Source organism: Pongo pygmaeus, chromosome 2 (assembly GCF_028885625.2).
Source record: "Pongo pygmaeus isolate AG05252 chromosome 2, NHGRI_mPonPyg2-v2.0_pri, whole genome shotgun sequence".
In the NCBI taxonomy this organism is placed as follows: Eukaryota; Metazoa; Chordata; class Mammalia; order Primates; family Hominidae; genus Pongo; species Pongo pygmaeus.
The window spans coordinates 84324664-84350710 of record NC_085930.1 but is presented as its reverse complement, the minus strand read 5'-3'; the positions used below and the strand labels follow the sequence as shown (position 1 = coordinate 84350710).

General features: G+C 37.1%; 1 protein-coding gene across 4 annotated transcripts; it reads right to left on the bottom strand.

The window, feature by feature from the left end:
- Positions 1–399: 399 nt before the first annotated feature.
- Positions 400–26047, bottom strand: UBA3 (ubiquitin like modifier activating enzyme 3). Of its 4 annotated transcripts, XM_054482737.2 has the most exons (18): positions 25952–26047; positions 25730–25771; positions 23452–23572; positions 21097–21177; positions 17206–17288; positions 13594–13674; positions 9748–9791; positions 9124–9188; positions 8667–8822; positions 7760–7862; positions 7503–7616; positions 2928–2981; positions 2450–2486; positions 2283–2364; positions 1855–1955; positions 1672–1735; positions 1523–1577; positions 400–1200 (listed from the first exon to the last, which is right to left on the bottom strand). In XM_054482737.2, the coding sequence occupies exons 1-18, from the start codon at positions 25969–25971 to the stop codon at positions 1112–1114; spliced, it is 1392 nt and encodes a 463-aa protein (XP_054338712.1). In that variant the 5' UTR covers positions 25972–26047; the 3' UTR covers positions 400–1111. The 4 variants fall into 4 exon arrangements, with proteins under 4 accessions (XP_054338712.1, XP_054338714.1, XP_054338713.1 ...); XM_054482739.1 differs by lacking the exon at positions 21097–21177 and having other exon boundaries at positions 25952–26035; XM_054482738.2 differs by lacking the exon at positions 25730–25771 and having other exon boundaries at positions 25952–26023.

Here is a 26047-nt window from a genome sequence, read left to right as displayed (position 1 = left end):
TGAGACCAGCCTGGCCAACGTGGTGAAACCCTGTCCCTACTAAAAATACAAAAAATTAGCTGTGCGTGGTGGCAGGCGCCTGTAATCCCAGTTACTCAGGAGGCTGAGTCAGGAGAATTGCCTGAACCGGGGAGGCAGAGGTTGCAGTGAGCTGAGGTTGCACCATCACACTCCAGCCTGGGCAACAAGAACGAAACTCTGTCTCAAAAAAAAAAAAAAAATTATACTGATACAGCAAGTTAAATTAAACCAGTAAATTTTTACTATAGAAATTGCTGTAGCAAAAGTATTAATTTAAGTGCAATAAAAATTTGATATAATTCTGCTACACATTTAAAAATTATTCCTATATTACCATGGAACTACTGATTACCCTTAACGTACTTTTAAAAACTTCAGTGAAAGTACACAATATATGATTTTATTAATAAATAGTGCAAAAGCATCAGTGATAACTGTTTGAACATTAAATTTTTTAAACAGCCATGTCTTGGCATTAGTTACTATTGTGCATATTGGCCTCTATGGCACTACAAGTAAACAGATGAAAATATTGCCCATTTTCATGCACAGGTATTCAGCTATAACACCATTTACAAATTATTATGGACAAGATAAATTCTGCAATAATATTCATTTGGATGGCCACAATTAAATGAGTATTATATCAAGAAATAGCCTATGTTCAATATACTCCAGATGTCAGATTGTAAAATGTAATGTTATTTAAAACTTAATTCTTTATTTTCCTTAAAGGGACACCTTTTGTGTATTTGGGTGCTCAAATGATAACTAGGAATGCATTCCTTGACCATAATAACAAAATTCACACAAAAGAGGTTGTATGCCTCCTCCTCTAAAAGAAGCAATACATTTGCTCATAATCTCTCTCTCCAGGTATCATTTCTCATATTACTAATGAAAATGCTTACAAGCACCAACACCAAAATTCTGTCTCCAAGGGAAAGTTACAAAGTTAAAAAAGAGTGGTTCATTATATAAAAAAAGACAAATCGCGGCAACACTATTGCTAAAAATGACATCAATTAAACTTCTTAGCATCCACAAAGTATATTATTTCCATGAGTTTTCTATTATGTGGAGATTTTCCTTAAGAAGTAAAATGAAGTTTGAATAGTACAGTCTGTGGGGTGGTGACATCAGCAACCGCCAGTTCTTGTCCATCAACGAGCCCCAATTCTAAAACAGAAAAAATATAATACAAGCAAAAAAAAACTCAACAGAAAGGATAATACACATGTAAACAAACTATGGAGTATTATGGTCTAGAAAAACATCAAAATCCAATCCTCTTTAATCAAAGTAATATTTGATTTCTTGGAGATTTTAAAATATTCTACTAAAAGAGCAATTAATTCTATTAATATGTCTAAAGTTGTAAGTAATTATTACCTGACCATATATAAGGCATTAAGAGGAAATCTAGAACAAGCACTGATTACTTTCACCAAAAAGAGAGAAAAGAAAGAAAATGATTAGTAAATACCCTTATTTAAAATACCTTTCAATGTTTTGGAGAGATTTGGCCTTGTTCGTTCTTCAATAGAGGTTACCGACTAGAAAACAAAATTACTTTAATGTAAGACACATTAAAGTAAAATAAAACTTGATATAATTTTCTGAAAAAAATTAAAAATACACATTGATAACCTGTAAGTAAAGTGTTCTATTTTTTCCCTCTAGGGTGGCTGTGATGGCTGGAGATTTCATTTGCCTAAAGATTATGATGACAGAGAAGTATCAAACATAATTTTTATCAAAAGATAATTTTTTTAAGGTTTCAAAAATCACAAAAATGATTTTTACAACATAACAAAAATCTACAATACTTACAGAGAAGCACTATTGGTTAGAAAATCCAAAACCTCCTGTAGTTTAGCTGATGGAGAAAACTGAATATTTTGAGGAAGCTGGCTACAAGCTGGGCAGTTTTCCTATACACATAATACACAACAAATTACAGCAGCACATGCACCAATACTAGTCTCTTTATGAACAATAAAATAAAAATCAGGTTGTTTTATAATCATGCATATTTCCTATAAAAAAATTTTTATGCTTTAAAGCCTGCTTTTCATAATAGACCATTTCTTTTAAATTACTTTGCTATAGAGTTATTTCAGGCTATAAAGCAAAAGATATATAATAAGTAGAGTTCTGGAAGTTAGAAAATGTATGGGTGACTTTGTTCAAATTTCTAACCAATAATATTTAAAAATCAAAATATGCATGATCAAACATGTGTTCTTAATACTACTAACCTTTCTTTCTGCTTCAAATGTGTATGTATACAGCCCATCCACATCATTGAACACCAAGTAATTATTCAAGGGAATGTATGCACTGTAATGAAAAAATGTTCATCTTTATATAATTGAACCAAGTCAAAACATAAATTTACATGCATATTAAAAATGAAACCTATTACCTTGTGGCTATTTTAAAAACCTCAGTGGCACACACAGCTGAAGGGGGGAGAAAATACAGGTGCTTTAACTCAATGGAAATTAGGCATGTTAAAAGTCAGTTATAAATCAGAACAGATAAATTTACATTGGCTCTTCATTAAAAAATATATATTCCAATTTTTAAAAACTGAGAAAGTAACAAATTTTATATTTGTTTTGTGTGATTCACGTAATAGAGTAACACTACATGTTTTTCTTGTTTATCAGATTAATAAACGGCCTGCTTCAAATGGAACTAAAATGTCTCTTTACTGCAGAGAACTTAAGACATAATGTAAGACAAAAAATATGCAAAGTCTAATAACTGGTTCTTTTTCGACAGCTTAGTTACACAACCCATCCAAGAAGATATCAAATTCCTACAACACGAAAAAGCTGCAGCAACGTCAAAAACTAAAGGAAGCAAAATAAACTAAGTGATGGCCTTTTTTACCTCACCTGCAACGACTGCATTTGTGGAAGCTACTGCAGGAATGATTCTTTTTACTACCCCTGAAAAAATATATCAATTAAAATATGGTCATTTCTTTACAATAAAAGAGTTCTCTTAAATTAGAAGGCATGATTATTAAATACCATTTTCTAAAACTTGATTTTTCAGACTTTCAAGCCAGAAAATAAATTTAACCATGAAACAATCTTTCACATCCCCATCATTTTGTAGTAAATTCAGAATCTTAAGCTACAGTAGCAAAGAAAACTCTCTCAAGTAAGTACTATAGAAAGCTGAAACATAACATCATAATAGTTAACAATTTAGAGTATTTATTATGTTCCAGGCACAATGTAAAGACTAAATATTATTTAATTTTCATAACATCTTCATGTTAATTACTCTGATTTTAAACATAAGAAAAGTGAGACTGAGAGAAATTTAGTAATTTATCCACAGCTATATACTTAGCAAGAGGTGGGGATGGCATATGAATACAGATATTAACTGATACACCATGAAGAATAAGTGTTATCTAATTATTCCTGTAACAGCTTCAGTCACTTGATTCACAAACATTCAAAAAAAAAGAAAAGCTGCCCTTTATTATCTTTTACTCTACAACCAAGGCTACACAAAATATTAAATACAGTTCTCCACTTCAACCCCACATTTTTCTTTTTTTTTTTTTCTTGAGACAGAGTCTCGCTCTGTCGCCCAGGCTGGAGTGCAGTAGTGCGATCTGATCTCGGCTCACTGCAAGTTCCACCTTCCGGGTTCACACCATTCTCCTGCCTCAGCCTCCCAAGTAGCTGGGACTACAGGGGCCCGCCACCACGCCCGGCTAATTTTTTGTATTTTTAGTAGAGACGGGGTTTCACCGTGTTAGCCATGATGGTCTCGATCTCCTGACCTCGTGATCCGCCCGCCTTGGCCTCCCAAAGTGCTGGGACTCACATTTTTCACATCAGTATTATTCACATATTAGGAATAAACAAAGCCCCCACCTTAAACCATTTTTTAAAAGTACAAAATAAATAATCCATTTTATAACTATATTTTAATTGTTCATTTTAGAAGACAAAAACTTCAAGAAAAAGTAGCCATTTTATCTCAGAGTGTGAGAAAACACTGTAAGATGTGTTCCCAAGACTCCAAGTATAGGCAGATGTCAAAAACTTAAGGAAAAACGGCAAGTAGCTAAGAAGACATGAAAGAAAGACAGTTACGAAGGCTGGAAAGCTTTTTTAAAAAGTTGACTGTGACCATATGATTCTCTATAGTTTTGGAGAAGAGGAAATTTAAAAAGAGATAAACTGCATGATGGTTAAACTGGAAGCTCTCCAGTGAACCACATATAGCAGCACGTACTGAAAGGAGGAAGTGGTAGTCACAAACCGTGAAGAGTGTAAGAGACACTGCACAGTAAGAACATTGCCAAAATGATAAGGACTCCCCTCTTTCTCCAACCCCTGCCACCCATAACCCTGCCCTTCGAACAAAAAAAGCTAGAGTGGGCAGAAAGGCAACTTTCCGTTATACTGAGAACAAGGGGAAAAATCATAGACTAGATAGAATCACTGGCTTGTGCAACTTCACTTCCAATTCTCCTTCTGTACTCCTTGTTGAGGCCCTCATTCATCAGCCTAGAAAGTACACACCAAGCCCTGGTAAAAGGTAAAGAAGGATGGATGAGACTACATATTAAAATGGGGAGTTTACAGTTCCTGATTAGAACACACTGAATTCATCTGTTAATTCTAACAATTAGCAAATATGTGTAACACATGCTCCAGACACTGTTCTAGGTGTTGTACATAGTAGCAGTGAAGAAAAGTATCTGCTCGTATAGTGATTTCATTTTGATAGGGGAGATAACACAAAAGTAAATACTTGGAACACCTCAGATATTGAAGAGTTCTATGAAGAAAATGAGGTATGTGTTAGAGTGAGAATGATGGATGCAGTCCATTAGAGAGAATGGTCAGGGAAGGCCTCCTTGCAGAGATGATAACTTGAGCTGAAACCTAAGCCACGAGAAAGATCCAGCCATGCAATGACCTGAGGAAAAAGCTGTTTGTAAACAGCAATGGCAATGGTCCTGGTCCTGGGGCAAGGATGTAAGATAGTGTAAGTGTGAAATATTCTTTGCATAGGAGAATGAGGCTACCATTAATCAGTTCTGAGCAATTAACAAAAAAATAGAATGGTGAATGGCTCAGAAGTCATTTTAGGTTGAATGATTAGGAAAACTGGTTAAGCAGACACCTAAGAGATGAGGAGCCAGCCTGAGGGGATCCAAGGAAACAGCATCCCCGGTGTAGGAACTCGGGAGTATTAAAGCTCTAAGGTACAAAAGAACTTGGTGTGTTCAAGAAACATAAAGCAGGTCAGTGTAGGGAGAATGCAGAGGGCAACAAGGAGTAAGTATAAATGGAATTTTAAAATGACATTACTAGATCAGTAAATGTAAGGAAATAATCACAGGAGAGAAATGGCAGATTTTCAAAAAGAAGACAAAGCTCATTCTGGTGAACTTGGTAATGATCTTGGGCAAAATTCTAAAAAAGGAAACTGTAACTAGATTGGAAACATTGATCACTACCATTGAGCATGACTGGTTACTAGACAAATCATGTTGTAGTAGCCTCATTTGGCTACTATGACTAACTTAGCAACTCAGGAAAATGCAAAAGATAGCATACCTAGGCTTCAGTAGAGGATCTGGAAAGGTTTTTCATGACATCCTTGTGAACAAGATAAAGAAATACAAAGTACCCAAGAAGGTCTGATGAACAGAATGAGATAAACCTAAAAGGGCCTGGCCAGAAGTGTGATTCAGATGTCTGTTCTCAGACAGTTCAGTCTTATTAAAAATTTTAATCAATTATTTGAAAAAGAAATAAAGGATATAATTATCAAAACAGGTGAAATGAAGCTAGAAACACCAGGTAAGTTGGCAGAATACATATAAAGAGAGAAAAACAGGTTGAATTTTAAGAATACATTTGTAAGGACCTATACTTAGATATTAAGAAAAAAAAAAAAAAAAAAAAAAGACACTCCCCAAACTGCCAAGTTTATAATAGGCAGATGTGGCTTAGCAATTGCATATGTGGACAAAACATCCAGCTTTCAGTGGCTAGTAACATCAAAGAATCGAAAGTATAGCATCAATGTAAACAAAAAAACAACAACAACATAAATACCTGCTCTCCTTTAAGACTGCATCAGTTATCGGAAATCTATTATCTAAAGTAAGACCAGTCCCATAATGATGCATGTTGCCCTGAACAATTAGGAAAAGTTGTTTTCTCTAACTATATTCCAGTTAACCAATATGGATAGCTGGAATATGGTTACAGAAAAACAACATGAGAACCTGAAGCTGTACAACGTATCCAAGGGTTGGATATAGTTTGGATATTTGTCCCCTCAAATCTCATACTGAAATGTGATCCCCAGTGTTGGAGGTGGGGCCTAGTGGGAGGTGTTTGGACCGTTAGAGCAGATCCCACATGCATGGCTTGGTGCCCTCCCTGCGATATTAAGTTCATGCAAGAGCTGGTTATTCAAAGAAGCCTGGTATTCCCTCCTCTCCCTCTTGCTCCCTCTCTTGTCATATGACATGCCTTGCCATCACCCTTAGCTTTCACCATGAGTAAAAGCTTCCTGAGGTCTCACCAGAAGCCAAGCAGATGCTTTTGCCATGCTCACACAGCCTGCAGAACCATGAGCCAAATAAACCTCTTTCCTGAATAAATTACCCAGTTTCAGATATTCCTTTATAGCAAAGCAAAATGAACTAATACAGGGTTAAAGGAACTAACTAGGGAGGTTTATGGCACTGATAAAAATTTGCAAAGGATGTGATCACTGTCCTCAATATGTTAAAAGCTATTACTTAAAAGGGAATTAGATTGTATACGGTACTGGGACAACAGTCAGACCAAACTGAAGATGATTTCTATTTTGAGACGAAGTTTTGCTTTTGTTGCCCAGGCTGGAAAGCAGTGGCGCAATCTCAGGCTCACTGCAACCTCAGCCTCCTGGGTTCAAGTGATTCTTCTGCCTCAGCTTCCTGAGTAGCTGGGATTACAGGCATGCGCCACCACACCCAGCTAATTTTGTAGTTTTAGTAGAGACGGGGTTTTGCCATGTTGGTCAGACTGGTCTCGAACTCCTGACCTCAGGTGATCTGCCTGTCTCAGCCTCCCAAAGTGCTAGGATTCCAGGTATGAGCCACTGCAGCCGGCCTGAAGACAATTTCTGTTCAATATATAGAATATTTGTCTAACAGTCCTGTCCAAATGTGAAATAGACTGTCTCTAAGAGATGACTGACGAATTCAGTGGAAGATAAAGTGGACAGTTTGACTTGGATGACTTACAGCCTAAGTAAGTAAGATTCAATAATTTTATTAAATTCCCCCTAGCTAATAAGTAGTATGAATTACATGGTACCTTTACTGAACTTCAAGTGGATGGTACTGTCTAAACTCACTTATCAATTATTCTCCTGAAAGCATCCCAGCCCTAAGTCATCCCAACATCATAATTCATGACAATTTGCTGACTTACCTTGAGTGAGTCTATATGTAACACCCCTAATATTATATTGTGATGCTCTCTCTAGGGATTTTTGGAAAATCCATTGTATATGTTCAGGATCATCTCCATCTAATGGAACCCCTTCTGTTTAAAAAAAAGGGAGAGAGAGAGAAAGACAGGAATATGTAATCACAAAACAATATGTTTTTAATGAAATTGTCCAAAGGAATAATATAGAAAAAATATGTATTTTATGTAATTCTAGATAATTAAATTAGGTTTATTACCTCCGAAAGGCTGCTCCTTAGGCCACTGCAACATCCTTACATACTCAATACAGTGTTCTGGTAGCCTGGGCATAGATGCAATGGTGCACATGGGAAAATTAACCTAAAACCACAGTTTGTTCTTTTTAGTGAATTTTAAATGAATTATTTTAAAATGCAACTTCCAGTTATGATCTAGTTCTTAACAATTTCATACAATTTGTTTCAACTCAAAATATTGTATATCATTAAAAATGCCTCTCAAACTATAATATAGATTATCTGAGTCACTTCACTTAGGCTGACCTGCCTATGAAGACAGGTTTGCCCTAAGTTTACAAGGTATATAAAATTTAAGCTTTGTTAGACTATGAGAAGAAAAATACTGAACAGATTCTCAAATATGAACACCTTGTTATGTTTACCTAATATTTAAGTATAAAACAAAGCAAAACAAAAGCAAGTTCAGAGTTAAGTGAATCCCAAGTGAATACTCATAAAATTGTTTACATTTATTATTCAAAATTTCAAGTGTTCTTTAAAGTGGGTATGTAAATCAAAAAGCCCCATCCTTGAAAAGATCATTCTTACCCCTGGTATCTTTATTTCCCTGAAATAAATACAGGTGAAAACCACATAGATTACAGCTTGACATCAATATACAGCTTTGTAATTCTACTTGATACCTACCCCCCCCCCAAAAAAAATACAAATAAAGTATGAAAGCAGAATAGTATCAAAACAATGTACTCGGTTCATATCTTTCCTCAAATAGAGCAGGATTTCATATTTTATCTTTCTTCTTAGTGTAATTTTTAAAATACGGCTACCTCTAATTAAAAATTCTAAATATTAACTAGACTTAATAATTAATCCCTAACTCCATGCCAAGATACTATAAAAGAAATGCAAGTGCTTTTTTGATTACCTGTGGTGGATAAAGTTCCAGCGTGCATTCGATACAAGCAGTCATTCCAGGCAGAATCACCCGGGCATTTCCTTTAAAACCTTCTGTCCCCCCATCTATCAAAGGGACAATGGAGCTTGGATCTAAGACACCATCTTCATAATTTAGAAGAGATATCTAGGAAAACAATTTGAAGGGCTTTAAAGGAGAAGGGGATAAGAATTCAAAAGAAGAAGTATGCTTTCAAGTAATCCTATGAGTCGGTTGTGCTATTCAATACCAATGTATCAAATCAAGGGATTATAATAACAATTTGTGTCTTCACCTGAAAACCAATGACTGGCAATAAACAATGAAGTAAATATACTTAATTCAAAATTAAACTCTCATTTTTCAAAAATATATCAATTCTAATTTTGGGGATGTGAAGCACAGCAGCAAGAACTTCAGAGAACTATAACAACACTAAAGTCTTTACCAGCATGCCATTTATCCATCTTCTGGCGATGATAGAGTCCAGTCCACATACAATAATATGAAATTCTACAAAAAAAAAAAGCAACTTTAGTTTTTAAATATGTAGTTGCATGATGATCTTTCAATGTAGATTCATCAATTGCAACAAATGTACCACTCTGGTGCAGGATGTTGATTAGGAAGGTTGTGTGTTTGTGGGAACAGGAAGCTCTATGAGAACCCAAGTTTTCAAAAATTTTCTGTTCAATTTTGTTGTGAACATAAAACTGCCCTAAAAAATAAAGTTTACTAATAAAAAAAAAGCACTTGCAGAAAACAATCTGCACTTTCTAAGAAACAAACAAAAAAACCACAAGCACTTTTTACTGTAATCCCACATACGTTCTCAGAGCTCCTATTCCTTGAGTGAACTCTCATTCAGGTCAGCATAGAAAATTGTAGCTGGTCATGTCAGCTAAAACTAGCATTCTCTTTTCAGTCTATCAGCAACATTACTGAAAAGCCAACAGTGAGAGAGGAAAGCAAATGAAGAAATGGCCTTCAAATAGCTAGCAATATTCGAATAGCTACCAATTAAAAAATTCTAAGAATCTGGTGAGCATTTAATTTCAAGTAAAAAACTTACGTCGATAGAAAGTGTCGTTAAAATCTTGAATCTTGTTGAAATGTCTGAATACAAGTAAAGGAACTTAAGCAGCTAAGTTTTAATTTCTAAAATGAATTTGACAATGCCATAAGGAACACACTCTACGTATATTTAAAACAAGTAAGTAATCAATGTTCACATCAGTGGAATTCAAGGAATCTGACTAAATGAACACAACTCTCCTTTCTGACAAAACTTTTCTGCCATTCCTCCCCTAACTACTTACTTTTTCTCATTCCTGAACCCCTATATCATTATATTTATGCCCTTGGTAGGAAGCATACTTTCTACTTTGCTTTGGTTTTTATAATAAAACCATAAGCCCCAGGAAAGCAGAATGTGTGTCCTCAATCATCAGCATCAAGAAGAGATGCAATAAATGTTTTAGTGAAGGAAAGATGCACATTATAGTTCCCATTTTGCTAGGTGATTTTAAGAGTTACTGCAAAGCTCATTTTTTTAACATACAGAAAATTTCAACAGCTTTTTCAGTTGGTAAAGATTTTACTGTTTTTATTTTTTGTGGGGAGGAGACAAAGTACGAATTTTTTCTACCTTTCTCATTTAACTCAGTTTTCAAGTTACCCTACCAAACCCCATTGCCAGTCTTCCCATCTCTGGAAGCTAAAAAAGAAACCCCATTCAAAACTGATTATGGGTGAGTCAATATAGCACTTAATGTTTTAATAGCACATGTGTGGAAAAACTTGTTTTAATTTTTCTAATGAATGGAGCAATTGTTTAATAATTTATAAATTATGCTACTTCTCTAAAGTTAAGATAAATAGTCTACTATAAATTTTTTAAAAGCAATACAGAGAAAAAAGGGACAATACATGCTTCCTCTAGTTTTTTAATTCTTCCCTACAAATAAAGCTATGAACAATAATTTCAATTCTAGCCCTCAGCCATTCAGACCTCGATTCCCTTTGAATGCTAGGCAAGCAGGAGACCGAAGCTACAGCTAGAAAGAGGACAAAAAAGAAACAAAGCAAACAGTGGAGGAATGGCAATCAGGGAACCAAGAGCCAGACTAAGAAATCTAATCTGGATTTCTAGAAAATACCCAAAGTTTCCCAGACCCACATAATGGGGATAGACAAACTGAGTGCCCCCCACTAACCAACCCACCCCCACCAACTCAATTCTTCCTTTTTCCCTACAGGGGCCTGTATTTGCATTTTTAAGCTCTTTATTTTGAAATAATATAGATTCACAGTAAGTTGCACGGATAGTATAGGTAGCTACCATGCATCTTTCCCAGTTACATCTCACTATAGTACAGTACCAAAACCATGAACAGAACATTGGTACAATGCGTGTTTATAATTCTGTCATTTAAACACACATAGATTTGTGTAACCACCACCCCAGGCAACACACATAACTATTCTACCACAATAGATCTCTCTGCAGCCTCCACATCCTGGGCTTAACTCATCTTCCTGCCTCAGCCTCCCAAGTAGCTGGGACTACAGGCATGTGCCACCATGCCCAGGTAATTTTTCTAGTTTTTACAGAAATAGGGTCTCATTTGTTGCCTAGGCTGGTCTCAAACAACCAGGCTCAAGTGATCTTCCCGCCTCAGCCTCCCAAAGTGCTGGAATTACAGGCCTGAACCACCACACCCAGCCATCTCTATAATTCTGTAATTTCAAGAATATTATATAAATAGAATCATGCAGTATATTACCTTTTGAGACTGGCTTTTTTTTTAGTCTAATAGCTGTGTAACAGTATCGCTCATGGTGGTCTTAGTTTGATGTGACACATCTTTTCATGTGCTTTTTGTCATCCTTTTTAGTAAAATATCTCTTCCTATCTTTTGTCTATTTTCTAATTGAATTTTTTTTTTTGTTTTACTGTTGAGTTTTTAAGAGTTCATTATATATTCTAGATATGAGTCCTCTGTCAGATGCTTTACAAGTATTCTCCAGTCTGTGGCTTTTCTTAATCCCTTTAAGAGGGTCTTTCACAGAGCAAGTTTTTAATTTTGATGAAGTTCAGTGTATCAATTTTTTCCTTTTATGGCTCATGCTTTTACAAAAAATTATTTTAATTTTTTAGAGATGATGTCTCACTACATTGCCGAGGCTGGAATGCAGTGGCTATTCACAGTATGACCACAGCCTACTATAGCCTCAAACTCCTAGTCTCAAGCAATCCTCCCACCTTAGCCTCCCAAGCAGCCAGGACTCTATAGTGGTATGATAAAAGCTCACTGCTTCCTCAGTGATCTGCACCACCATGCCCCACCTTTTACAGGTCTTGATTTTGACGTGGCCTAAGCACTCTCCACCAAACCCTAAAGTTTTATCGTTTTATGGTTTTTTGTTTTTTTTTTTTTTTTTTTTGAGATAGAACCTCACTCTGTCACCCAGGCTGGGGTGCAGTGGCGCAATTTCGGCTCACTGCAACCTCAGCCTCCCAGGGTCAAGCGATTCTCCCACCTCAGCCTCCTGAGTAGCTAGAATTACAGGCATACGCCACTGTGCCCGGCTAATTTTTGTATTCTTAGTAGAGACAGGGTTTCACCATGTTGGACAGGCTGGTCTCGAACTCCTGACCTCAAGTGATCCACCCACCTTGGCCTCCTCCCAAAGTGCTGGGATTACAGGCATAAGCCACCATGCCTGGCTCATTTTATATTTACAACTATAATCCATTTTGAGTTAATTTTGTATGTTTAGGTCAAAATTCATCTTTTAACTATGGATATGAAATTGCTCCAGTACGATTTGTTGAAGACTATGTTTCTTCCACTGAACTGTTTTGCACCTTTATCAAAAACAAATTGGCCATACTTATATGGGGCTATTTCTGGCTTCCCTATTCTGTTCTAGTCACCTATGTATGCCTCTGGTAACGCCACTGAGTCTGGATTACTATAGCTATATAAGTCTAGAATTTGGATAGTGGTTCCTCCCACTTTCTTTTTCAGAATTGTAGTAGGTATTCCTTTGCTTTTCTATATAAATTTTAGAAGATCATCTATATTGACAATTTTGCTGGGATTTTAATAGAAACTATGGTGTATATGTATACAAATTTAGGGAGAAATGACATCTTTACTATATTTAATCTTCCAATCTTTGAAGATGGACTATCTCTCCATTTATTTAGATTTTCTTTGATTTCTTTCATCAGCATTTTGTAGTTTTTCACTATATAAATCTCTTACTTATCTTGTAGTTTACATCTAAGTATTTATTTTTCTTTGTAAGCAGTTGTAAATGGCATTGTATTTTACATTAACTTTCACAAGTTCACCGGTATGTTGATTTTGTATTCTGTGGGACTTTCTACATAGAAATCACATTTTCTGACTTTCTATAAAATGCCAAAAGTTCTCCAGATCTAAATTCAAACTACAGTGTAAATACTCCTTCTTAAAAACATATTTCTTGTAAAAATAAATTTACTGTGATGTACCTTCCATTTGGCTAATACTATATTGACTGTCTACTCTGTCTGCTACTATAAGGAAACAAAGATTAATTGGATCCAGCCTAGGAATTTACACTCTAGTAAAGGAGATATGTAATTGATACTGAAATTAAGGGCAATAATGCAAAATAAAGTAGATGATGAAACAGGCTTTATAAACTTAAGTTAAAAATCAGAGCCAAAAATATATTTATATAACCATACAGAAAAGACTGGAAGAATAGATAGCAAAATGTTACCAGCAGTTATCTCAGTAATAAAGTTACTACTGCTGATTTTTTTCCCTCTTGCTTATCTGTATTCTCTGTTAAATATCTCTTATAATAAAGGAAAAAAGCTTTTAAAAATTAAGTAATTTTCTTTTTGTCAAAAGGATACGGAACTACATTGCAATTAGGAACTCTGTCATTTAGAAATTCTGCAGCAACTTCAGCCTTAGGTCTTCCAATATCTTTAGGCCTACAGGAAAAATATTTAAATTATAATTCATATTATAAATCTATATGATCTACATAACTTATTTTCAAACATAAAAGTAAATTCACAGTAAGTTTACTTATAGGAAATTTAGAAGGAATATTTTTGCCTAAGTATTTTGATTTCAGTAATAACTTTTGGTAAACGGTCATTTAACCTTAAATGTCAACCCTTGCTAATGGTCCAAATTAACATGTCTAATTAAGTATTGCTTTAATTAAGTAAAAATCTGAACAGTGTTCTTCCTCCCAGATAAAGCATAATAATGCTATGATTCCTGGCCACTTTCCACTGTAAAAAATTATCCCACTCTTAGAGCTCAGAACCTTATGGTGTTACTCCACAGGTCTTGGCTGAAATATACACAATAAGATTCATCCTTGGGATGCAAGAACCTTCATTTATCCCCTTCTTCCTGTGTGTGCTGATTAAGCAGCAAATTTTGTGTCCCCTAAGAAGCTGCATGAAAAAAAAAAAGAAAAAAAAATCTCACTGGACCCTATATAAAATGGAAAAAAAAAAAAAAAGAAGCTGTAATCATGTTTTTTTCTTTTTTCTTTTTGAGATGGCGTCTCACTCACTGTGTCACCGAGGCTGGAGTGCAGTGGTGCAATCTCGGCTCACTGCAACCTCTGCTTCCCAGGTTCAAGCAATTCTCATGCCTCAGCCTCCGGGTAGCTGAGATTACAGGTGCCTGCCACCATGACCAGCTAGTTTTTGTATTTTTAGTAGAGAGAGGGTTTCGCCATGTTGGTCAGGCTGGTCTCGAACTCCTGACCTCAGGTGATCTGCCTGCCTCAGCCTCCCAAAGTGCTGGGATTACAGGCATGAGCCACCATGCCCGGCACCATGTTTTTAAAGAAAGAATAATACCAAAAGTGTCAGCTAAAACTGCAAATGTTACTATTACATCAAAGAAGCTGAACATATAAAGCCTCAAAAGGTCACTCTTAAACAATAACCACACATATAGATAGGAAAGGATATGAATTTCCTCCTCTAAGTTCTATACAAATGGTATTTTCTTTCCTAATATTTCCATATTCTCCTCAGAGAAATCATTCCATGTATATAATAAGAACATTATTACTTTTTTCATAACATATTTGTTATATACACATCTATCATACCCACAAGACTATTATTTGGATGAAAGTGACTATGTTCTTACTCTCTTCATATCTAGCACACAGTAAATACTTTTCAAATAAATGAAAATAATAAATCGTGTGCTTATTAGAAAAAAATCTGAAATGTCAAAGAAAAACACTTTAGCATGTCAATCTTTCTTTTATTTTCTTTTCTTTTTTTTTGAGACAGAGTCTCGCTCTGTCACCCAGGCTGGAGTGCAGTGGCACAATCTCGGCTCACTGTAACCTCTGCCTCCCAGATTCAAGCAATTCTCCTGTCTCAGCCTCCAGAGTATAGCTGGGACTACGGACATGAGTCACTATGCCTGGCTAATTTTTGTATTTTTAGTAGACACAGGGTTTCACCATGTTGGCCGGGCTGGTCTCTAAATTCTGACCTCAAGTGATCCGCCCACCTTAGCCTCCCAATGTGCTGTGATTACAGGCATGAGCCACCATGCCAGGCCAATTTTTCTTCTCTCCAATAAAGCACTGTTCTTTTTTGATTAGAAACTTTTGGTAAATGTTTTATCTTCACTTTGTACTAACTTACATAAAAAAGGCCCTGTTATAAATCAAAGAACTTAATTTCAATATTGCATTCAATGGCTCCGCACACAGAAAGCTCTTTAGGTATGTAAAAGGGATAAAGTAGACTTCTAAGATTGTTTTAAGTAATATATTCTATGTGCTTTTACAGCAGATCCCAAACAAAAGAACTCCTAGATGGTTTCTGGGAACTGTTTGTTAATTTAGCATTCCAGGATGAAACAATCAAATTGCTCCACCTCAATAAAATGGCCTTTCACACACATCATCCTTGCAGGACACTCTGCCCAAATTATTTAACCTTGAACACAAGAATCTACCCTGAGGTTGCTGAGATTAAATGGAATAATATGGATAGTTTAGAAGTATTTGCTACATATCATTATTACCATCTTCAACCATTTTAGCCACAAATTAAAGGGTATGGCCTGTATCAATAACAAATCAATTCAGTGATATCTTTTTCAGAGCATTCACAACTCAAAATTTGACAAGCTGGACAGAGCCCACAAACTTTGCTATAGAGAAGGGAAATTTCAAGGGCTAAAAAATAAACAAAAAATAAAGCTTAAAAGTTAAACATAAAGGTCACACTGCAATTACAATACTTCATTAACTTATTTTAATCCATACTTCAGTCCCATTAAGATCTTCCACAAAGATAATGTAGAGGTTTTATGCCTATCCAAAAATTTAATGTTACCTTTTTTGCTAGCTCAACTTTATCTTATATACCCAGAACAATTTGAGCACTGTCAGTAACAGATGCAAACTTACTAACTAGAGAGAGAGAAAAAAAAGTCCTTATCTCTGTGTATCTTTGACTAACAAATACACACTTTTACCTAAGCTACTCAAACCCCTCAATATTACATACTAAATTCATAAATGAACATTTCTTCATGTCTGGATACATGGCCTACTTCAGTTTTTGTTTTTCTGGTTTTTTTGTTTTTGTTTTTGAGACAGGGTCTCGTTCTGTTGCCCAGGCTGGAGTACAGTGGCATGAACACAGTTCACTGCAGCCTTGAGATCCTGGGCTCAAACGATCCTCCTACCTCAGCTTCCCATGCAGCGGGGACCACAGGTGCACACCACCACACCCGGCTAATTTTTTAATTTTTTTGTAGAGACGAAGTCTCCCTTTGTTGCCCAGGCTGGTCTGGATCTCTTGGGCTCAAGCAATCTTCTCACCTCAGCCTCCCAGTGTTGGGATTACAGGCGTAAGCCACCATGCCTGGCCTCTACTTCTGTTCTTAAACTCATCTTTAACAAATCTCTCCTTGATGTCCTCTGTATTCCATATATGCCTAAGGTAACCATCCCTCTTTGTTCCATTCCAATTGGTTCTGGTTTTTCTCTCCTCGACTTTCCATTTTCTTTCCCCTTGTAGGAAAAGCTCAAACTTTTTCCCAACTTTATTGCTCCAGTCACCATTCAAACCTTGGCTCACAAATCCCGGCCACTCTCTCACTAGGGCCTAATACTCCAGCGAGTATTCTTTTCTGACATGAACTGGAGGAAGAGCTACCGTTCTTTCCTTTCTTCAGAGCACAGTTAACCTGAGGATATTCCCAAAAATCACATAAACCTTTGGAAGGAGACTTCTTCGAAAAAACAAAAACATGTATTTGTTTACATAACTACTATCACCAAGATGCCCGAAATTTTCTTACAAAACTTTACCTAAAATGGGAGTGGTAGTTTCTGTTTTTAAAAATAAAATTAGTATTATCCTCTCAAGTCATTTTTAAAAATTATTAAACTGCAATGTACAAGTTCAAATGATTATCAGAGCTTAAAAAAAGAAAATTGCTAAGATATTAAAACTTACCTAAATAAAAACTGCCTATTTAGATTGGAAACATCTATAGTGTCCATATCTATAACATGAATCTGTCTAAAACCAGACAAGGCCTGTGGGAATAAAAACAATCCAATTAAGCAGAAGTTTCCTCACATTTAAAAATGTAATATTTGTTTTCAATGTAGTCTTAAGTCTACAAATTCTCAGTAATAAATTCTGTGTAATTTGTATTCGATGGCTGAAAGAGTCTTGCAAGGTATATAAAATTCAGAGTTCTTGAACAGGTCAAAAGTGTACAATCACTCAGTTTCAAATAATCTATAACCAAGAGAACAACTCAAAATTTCTACAGATTAAAACTATTTTACATATATATATAATTCCATAAACACATTTGTAAAATTTGTTGCTTTGCTGCTATTGATGGATACTTTAATTTTACTATGCTTGTTATTATTTTTTCAAAATATTGTTAAAAGCAATTCCTACAAGCTTTATCTTACTTAATATTAAGCATGCCACGATTCAAAAATGGTAACTATTATAAGCCATATATTTATAAAAACACACACATAAGTAGACTGAATATGTAAAAGGAGTATCTTAAAAGATATTGAGTCAAGAACATGCAATTTTAAAAGCAGGGAAAGGCAAAAAACAAAAAACCTGTTAGGTTTCCATAATAATGCCATGCATTCTAAACAGTACAACCACATTCAAATTTACCAGCAGATGCAAAAAACTGAAAAAAATACATCTCAATAACTAACTTTTCTGGTCTTGGTCGGTTTACTTAGATGATCAAATAACTTGACAATAATTTCCTCATTTTTCTGTCCCCCTTTATACCAAGAGATCTTCAAGACTTATCCATATTTGTGCTTTCAAAGTCCTGACTGTTCTCAAACTCCACAGAAACTGTACTTGTCAGGGTCACCAATAACCTCTGTGTTGCTAACTCCAATGACCAATTCTCAGTCTGTCTGACCTTACCTTTCTGAGGTATTAGGCTGGATGGGTCACTTCCTCCACCCTAAAACATGTTCTTCAGTTGGTCACCACACTCATGAGAATTTGAACACTTTTTAAAAATTGGTTTCCAGTTCATTCAGTTTTCTTCCTACTTTACTGGCCAGAATTCGGAGCAGCCTTGTGCTTTGTTCTGATGATCTCAGACGATCTTATAAAATATAGACCATCTAGCAGACATCTCAGACTTAAAAGTTTCCAAAACCAAACTTGATCACCCTTGCTCACCACAACAACTAAATTTGTTCTTTTCCAGATCTTCCTCATTGCAGTAACTCCATCTCTCCAGGTGCCTGCCCCTAGAGCAAAAACCTTGTTGTATCATCCTTGATTCCTCTTTCTCTCACAGCATACCACCAATCCATCAGCTAATCCTGTTGATTCCATCTTCAAAATATATCCATAATCTGACCACCTGTCACCACCTCCAATGCTACCATCCTGTTCCAAGTCACGTTGTCTCTTGTCTAGAGGACTATAATAATCTAATTAGTCTCTGTTTCTTCCCCCTCCCTGCTCTTCCCTTAGTCTACTCTCAATGCATCAGCCTCAGTAACCTAGGTGAAAAGCCAATCAAGTCTCTCATTGCATAAATCTCTCCAATGACTTCATGACTCAGAGTAAAAGCGAGAGCACTTACAGTAACCTCCAAAGTCTTTTGTGATATCCACTCCAAGCCCCTCCATCTCCCATTATCTGTCTGATATGGTCTCCAAAAATGCTCCCCCAACCCACTTCTGCTCTAGCGATGATAGCCTCCTTGCAGTCCTTGAACAAACAGGAGCACTCCACTTCACAGCTTTGTACCTGTTATTCTAACTAGAATATTCTTCCTACAGATATCTGTATGGCTCATTTGCTCACCTTTGTACTCAATAGCACCTTTTTGTAAACCTTTTCCCTTCACACCATTTGACATACTATATACTTACTTTTTCATTCAACTAAAATGTGAGTCCCACCAACGCAAACATATCTCTGCATTTGTTCAATGCTGTATCTTCAGCATCTAAAATGGTGCTTGGCATATGGGATGGAGGGTCAATAAATATTTGCTCAACCAGTAATATTAATATCTTTTTTTTTTTTTTTTTTTTGAGATGGAGTCTCACCCTGTTGCCCAGGCTGGAGTGCAGTGGCGTGATCTCGGCTCACTGCAAGCTCTGCCTCCCGGGTTCATGCCATTCTCTCACCTCAGCCTCCCGAGTAGCTGGGACTACAGGCGCCTGCCACCACGCCCAGCTTTTTTTTTTTTTTTTTTTTTTTTGTATTTTTTAGTAGAGACGGGGTTTCACTGTGTTAGCCAGGATGGTCTTGATCTCCTGACCTTGTGATCTGCCTGCCTCGGTCTCCCAAAGTGCTCGGATTACAGGCGTGAGCCACCGTGCCCAGCCTAGTATCATATTCTTGTTTGTTAGAATGAGCCTTTAGGGGGCTTACAATGAATTAAATAAGCAAAACAAGGAGTAAAATTGAAAACCCTTAGTTTTCTTCTTTTGTGTAAAAGATTACTATAATGCAATGAAGAAGAGGGCCACTTCTTAAAGTTGCTTGGTGACTAATCTTCAGATCTAATCTTCAATTATTTTACACTTAAAATTAGTAAATGTCTCATTTGTAAGTAATGGCTTCAAAATTTAATAAGCTTTAGGAAACTTGTACATTTATAATACCTAACAAAAACCAATGCCCATCCTCCATAAACCCTTTCCTTCTATACGTCTTTGGTTCTCACACTGCTAGAGTATTTATGTTTGATACGGTACTGTCATTCTGGCATCCCACCACAGAGTATATCATGCATACTGCTATTTATTTCATGTGAGATTTATCTCCCCAGTGAAACTTCAGAGTCATTGAAGACAGAGACCATGATGACATATAATCCCCACAGAACCCAGCAAGGCATTAAATACAGTGAAGTATATTTAAGTTTTTACAACTTCACTCAAGTGACATTAGTGTTTCTTAACAAAATTGATGTGGCTAGGTTTATATTTAAACTTTAACCCCCTTGGCAAATTATTTGGGTCCTCCATCTGGCTGTGACCTGCTTTATTTTCTAAAGAGTCTATTCCAGCATTTCCACTTTTCTACACAGCAATGAGAAGCCTAGCATACAACTCTAAACCAATTCTGCCTCTACTCATTTGTGTTACATAAACTCATTAAAATGTAATAGAAAGTGACTTTGTGATTAGAAAAAGTCAAGGAAACCAATTAATTAGATCAAATTATATACTTAATTTATTTCTAAACATATGGAAATAAGTTCAGTAAAGGTTTAGCTTTCCCAAACCTTAGGTGTCCACAATCGTCTTATTAGGTCATAAAATGACCTAATGGTTCACTGAAAAAGAACACTTAACCTTTAACTGATGACCTGGATTCAATTCCAGGCACACTGCTATAATCCAGAAAAACTTCAGCAAGTCAGTCAACATCTCTAAACCTCAACGTCTCCCTCTATATAAAATGGGGTAATGCCTTACCCACCTAGCTGGGTTATTTGGGGAAGCAAAAGAAATAATAAATTATTTGAAACTATACATTAAAATATGAATTACCAGTTTTGTTATTTACTTCACTGAAGTTAGGAGCGTTTTGCCAGAGGAAGCATCAAAATTTGTTAAAGATCAGAGAAGAAAACTGAAGTATGAAATTTTCTCAATAACTTTATAGCTGAGAGCTTTAGAATTTAAAAAGTTCCAAAGTTCTATCATTTTAATTACTGTTTGGAATTTGGCATGCTAAACTTATCTAACAAAGGCTCAAGAGAAAAGGTTAAGAATCACAAGAAATTTCCTAGTATGACAGATAAGTAAGGTTTACTTATCACAAAGAAGAAAAAAATATGTATTTATATATATATATATGTATATATATTACCAGATTTTTCAGGAGCTCACATCCTAAGCCGCCAGCTCCAATGACTAGAACTTTACATGTATCTAACAAGAACTGGAGAGACTGTAAAGAATGGAAAGGCGTATTAAAAGCTGGGTGATAACCGCAAGGACTATAAATAAAGCAACAAACTTTAAAATAGTTTCTGATGTTTCCATGAAAAAATGCAACTAGGATAAAGAGCAGACTTTGTATTTGCTCAATTATTTGAAATTTATGAATTCTATCGAACCAGGAATTCTAAAACTCTAATGATTTCAGGAAGTTTCAATGTTAATTTTTCTTTTTTTTTTTGAGACGGAGTCTCTTGCTCTTGTCACACAGGCTGGAGTGAGTGATGGGATCTCAGCTCACTGCAACCTCCGCCTCCTAGGTTCAGGTGATTCTCCCGCCTCAGCTTCTCGAGTAGCTGGGATTATAGGTGTGCACTACCACACCTGGCTAATTTTTTATTTTTAGTAGAGACGGGGTTTCACCATGTTGGCCAGACTGGCCTCGAACTCCTGACCTCAAGTGATCCGCCTGCCTCGGCCTCCCAAAGTTTCTTAGATTACAGGCATGAGCCACCGCGTCCGGCCATTAATGTTTCTAAATTGCCTTTTATTGTATGAAATTAAAAGGCTATTTTTAACAAGGAAAACTATCTCTAATTTGTTTTTTAATTTTTAAAAAGGGATAGAGAACATCAAATTCAGTTAACTGACTTCCTAAAAATATAAAAGTTTAAAAATTTAAAAAACAGAGGATCAAGCACTGCCCAAGGTGTTTAAAGGAGTAAAACAATAAGGTAAAAAGAGTAACAGGGCTGGGCACTGTGGCTCACACCTGTAATCCCAGCACTTTGGGAGGCCGAGGTGGGCGGATCACCTGAGGTCAGGAAAGACCAGCCTGACCAACATGGTGAAACCCTGTCTCTACTAAAAATATAAAAAATTAGCCAGGTATGGTGGTGGGCACCTGTAATCCCAGCTACTCGGGAGGCTGAGGCAGGAGAATCACTTAATCCCGGGAGGCGGAGGTTACCATGAGCCAACATCGCACCATTGCATTCCAGCCTGGGCAACAAAAGCGAAACTCCATCTGCGCGGGGTGGAGGGGGAAAGAGTAACAGCTGCTTTTTTTTTTCCTTTTTGAGACAGGGTCTCACTGTGTCACCCAGGCTGGAGTGCAGTGGCATGATCAGAGCTCCCTGCAGCCTCCACCTCCAGGTGCAGTCAAGCAATCCTCCCACCTCAACCTCCTGAGTAGCTGAAACCAAAGACATGTATCATCATGCCTAGCTAATTTTTTTTTCTTTTCTTTTTTCTTTTTTTTTTTAAGAGATGGGTTCTCTCTATGCTGCCCAGGGTGGTCTGGAACTCTTAGGCTCAAGTGATCCTCCTCCCTTGGCCTCCCAAAGTGCTGGGATTACAGGCGTGAGCCACCTTACCTGGCCAACATCTCCTTTTGAATAAAGTGAGCGAAACTCACAAAACATGAGATAACACGAAAACACATAAAACTCTTAGAAAATTCCTTATCAGCAGAAATACAATCATTTAACAGAAGTAACAATCTTAAATTATCAGGCAAAAAAAAAAAAATTTAGAAGCACAAGAAAATATGGTGTGTTATCCAAAGAAAGACAGAATTAATACTTTCAATTCTTTTTTCTTTTTTTTTTCTTTTTATTTTTAATGCTTTCAATTCTGCCCAGCATTAAAGGAGAAAGTTATTCACATGAGACACTGGGCCAAACCAAGAGTTTGCACATTTATAGGAGTAACACAATATTTCCATTTCAAAATACTATCTTTTTACAAATACAAAAGGACATAAAGATGTGCTATACTTTTCCCTACCCTGTAATAAAAAAAAAGTGACATATAATTGAACACTTGCCTTAAGTCAGACACTATCAGTCCAAAATTCTATGCCTCTATTATTTAGTACTTACATAATTCTTAACATGCAATTAATTATACTCAAAGCTGTTCATTCCAACTAAATTTCAAAATTTAAATAAGCACATCTATATTCCTATCAAAATTAATTTCTCACAGTAGCACTACGAAAGGGGAGTATGTTTCAGAAAGCATTTTAAATTTTTACATGAGGTCATGAAGTTATTTTTCTCACAAAAATTTTCAACTTATATTACATGAGAAATGTGAAGACTCAAAGTCATTCAAACAAAATCAGTTGTGAATATTCGATTTCATATTTTAAGAAAAATTTAGTTTCACAAAACAATTTTATTAGTATTTTCATTGCAAGAGCAAATTTAAAAAGAGGCATTCTATTAGTTTTGAAACATAAAACTATTAGAGCAGTTATTTAAAAATAAACGTTTCTCACTTCAGTGCTCGGTTCGAAATCAGGGTGTGTGAAGGGTCCAGATCGCTCGAGGAACTTCTTTACATGGTTCCAGCGACCTTCCCAGTCTCCAGTGTCCCCACACCCACCATCAACAGCCATTCTGCACAGAACACAGTAAATTCAGCTGCAAAGATCAGTATGAAAAAAACCACACCTACAACTATTATGGTATCCCCAAATGAAAAGGTAACCACACCAGACCTGCTCAGATAAAAAGGGAAATATTCAACGTGATTATGTTTATGCTTTGAAATTTTTTCTTGCCTATACAATTCATTTAAAGTTAAGAACTGCACGTTTCTATTTCACCCAATGGATGAAATAAATCAGTCTACATGTTTTTGGTTTCCTAAAGCAATCCAACGTTCAACTTAGGATATTGGTCTATTATGTGAGAAACTGACTTCTCTACATCTGGTATTTACAAAAAAATCACTGCAAGCTTCCTCAATCTGTTGTTTCAACACACTTGCATTAGGAAATATGAGATACAACAGAGAAAAAAAGTCACACTTTCAGAATTCTGATGCTTATGTGTCTGATGCAAATTTAATATTTATGTGTCTTTTCCAAAGGTGTGATCTAAAAATCATTTTGATGAGAGGAATTTTCACACACTTTTCCCAGAAATAGGGTTATTTTTTCTTTTTCTTTTTTTTTTTGAGACAGAGCCTGTGTTGCCCAGGCTGGAGTGCAGTGGTGTGATTGCAGCTCACTGCAGCCTTGCCCTCCTGGGCTCAAGCAATTCTCCTGCCTCAGCCTCCCAAGTAGCTAGGCCTACAGGTACATGCCACCATACCCAGCTAATTTTTGTATTTTTAGTAGAGACAGGTTTCGCCATGTTGCCCAGGCTGGTCTGGAACTCCTGAGCTCAAGTAATCTGTCCACCTCCGCCTCCCAAGTGCTGGGATTACAGGCATGAGCCACCGAACCTGGCAGAGGTCCTAATTTTTTAAAGAATCTCTTAATACTGTGAGACGGCTTTTCTTGCCACTAAACACAAAGTTTTAGGTTACAATTACGCCACAGACAGGCATCTAGAAACCTTTTAGAACATACAACAGAGTAAGGTGGGACTCCTCTACAAAATGCATCTAAGATTCACGTTTGGTTGTGATTCTTTTTAATTTTCTAATTTCCTATAACCCCATAGTTTCTACCGTCAAATATATTAGTAATATCCAATTTTTACAAAAGGGACCAAGAAGTATTGCCTAGCAATAAAAACCATAGGTTTTGATGTCAGAGTTGTGCTGGGTTCCACAATTAACAGCACTGTGACCTTCAGCAGATTACTTAATAGCCATAAACCTCATCTGTAGGCCGTTCATAGCTACTTCTTTCAGCCATGAGGATATAGATAATCATGTAGAAGACTCAGTACAGTACGTGGGATATGGTAAGCAATGTTTAATTGTGATTTCATGTAAAGGTGGGAGGGAAATAAAAGGCAGGAAAGAATGTGAAATTAAGTTTGTCATCCCAGTCCTCTTTCAGCTGAAATTCAGCTGTCTGAGGGACACACATAAAGATCAAAGCACTGCTACTGGGAACTGGCACGGAAATTACAAACGCACCATAACCAGTGCAAGAGTTATTTTTTTCCCTGCCCAGGCAGGGAGGGGAGTAAATTATGTGGCGCTGGCCAGGTTAGAAAACACTTCGATTAAATCTGTCTCACCAGCATAGAATAAAGCATCTGATAAGAAATAGGGTGTGTAGTAAAAGGGAAAAATAGGCTGTTTGAGGTCAACAACCTCTTTTAAGAGCCAATTATTTTGCCAAAATGACTGGAGTGCTTAGTACAATATCTGACATGTAGAGTTATCATTAAAAGTTTGCAATTAGTACTACTGTCTCAGTGTTTGCAAAAGGCCACAAAACGGTCTTGTGTCCTTTTCCTGTGTGTTTAAGGTAGACTGCCTTTTCACAGGGTCACTGCTCTGACAATTTGGGATGGAGGAAGAGGAGTGCACAAGGGTCCTTCCTCAAGACCTTTACGTCAGGCACCCCGGAGGGCCCCTGCAGGAGCTGGGGCAGTGCAGCCTGGCCCCGACGCCCGCACCGGGCAGATACCGGGAGCGGCCCGCCAGGCCCCCGGGGCTGCGGGACGGGGATCAGGGGATGAGGCCGCGCGGCCTGCGCTCCGGGTGTCCCCCTCCCAGCCCCCCGGGCCCGCTGCGGCTGGTCCCCTAGGCCTGGGGTTGGGGGAGGCGGGGGTCCCCGGAGAGGGCCCCGGCCTCCCGGCAGCACTAACTTCTCAGCCAGCAGCTCCTCTATTCTCCTTCTTTTCTTCTCCCTAAAAGAGAGAATAAAAGAAGGGTCAGCATCGCGCTACACACTGGGCGCCGCGAGGGGACGGGGGCGAGGGGACGGGGCGGGGGGTGTGGGGACCCCGGATGGCGGCGGCAACCGCCCACCGCCGCGCTCTCTCACAACCCAGCCCAGCCCGGCGCGTCTGCAGAGCCCCGGTACTTACGGCTCCTCGCCATCCGCCATATTGTTCTCCGCCTCTTCCCAGGTGCCCTCGCGCAGCGGGGCGGGGAGGAGCGGGACTGGCAAAGAGGGGAGGGGC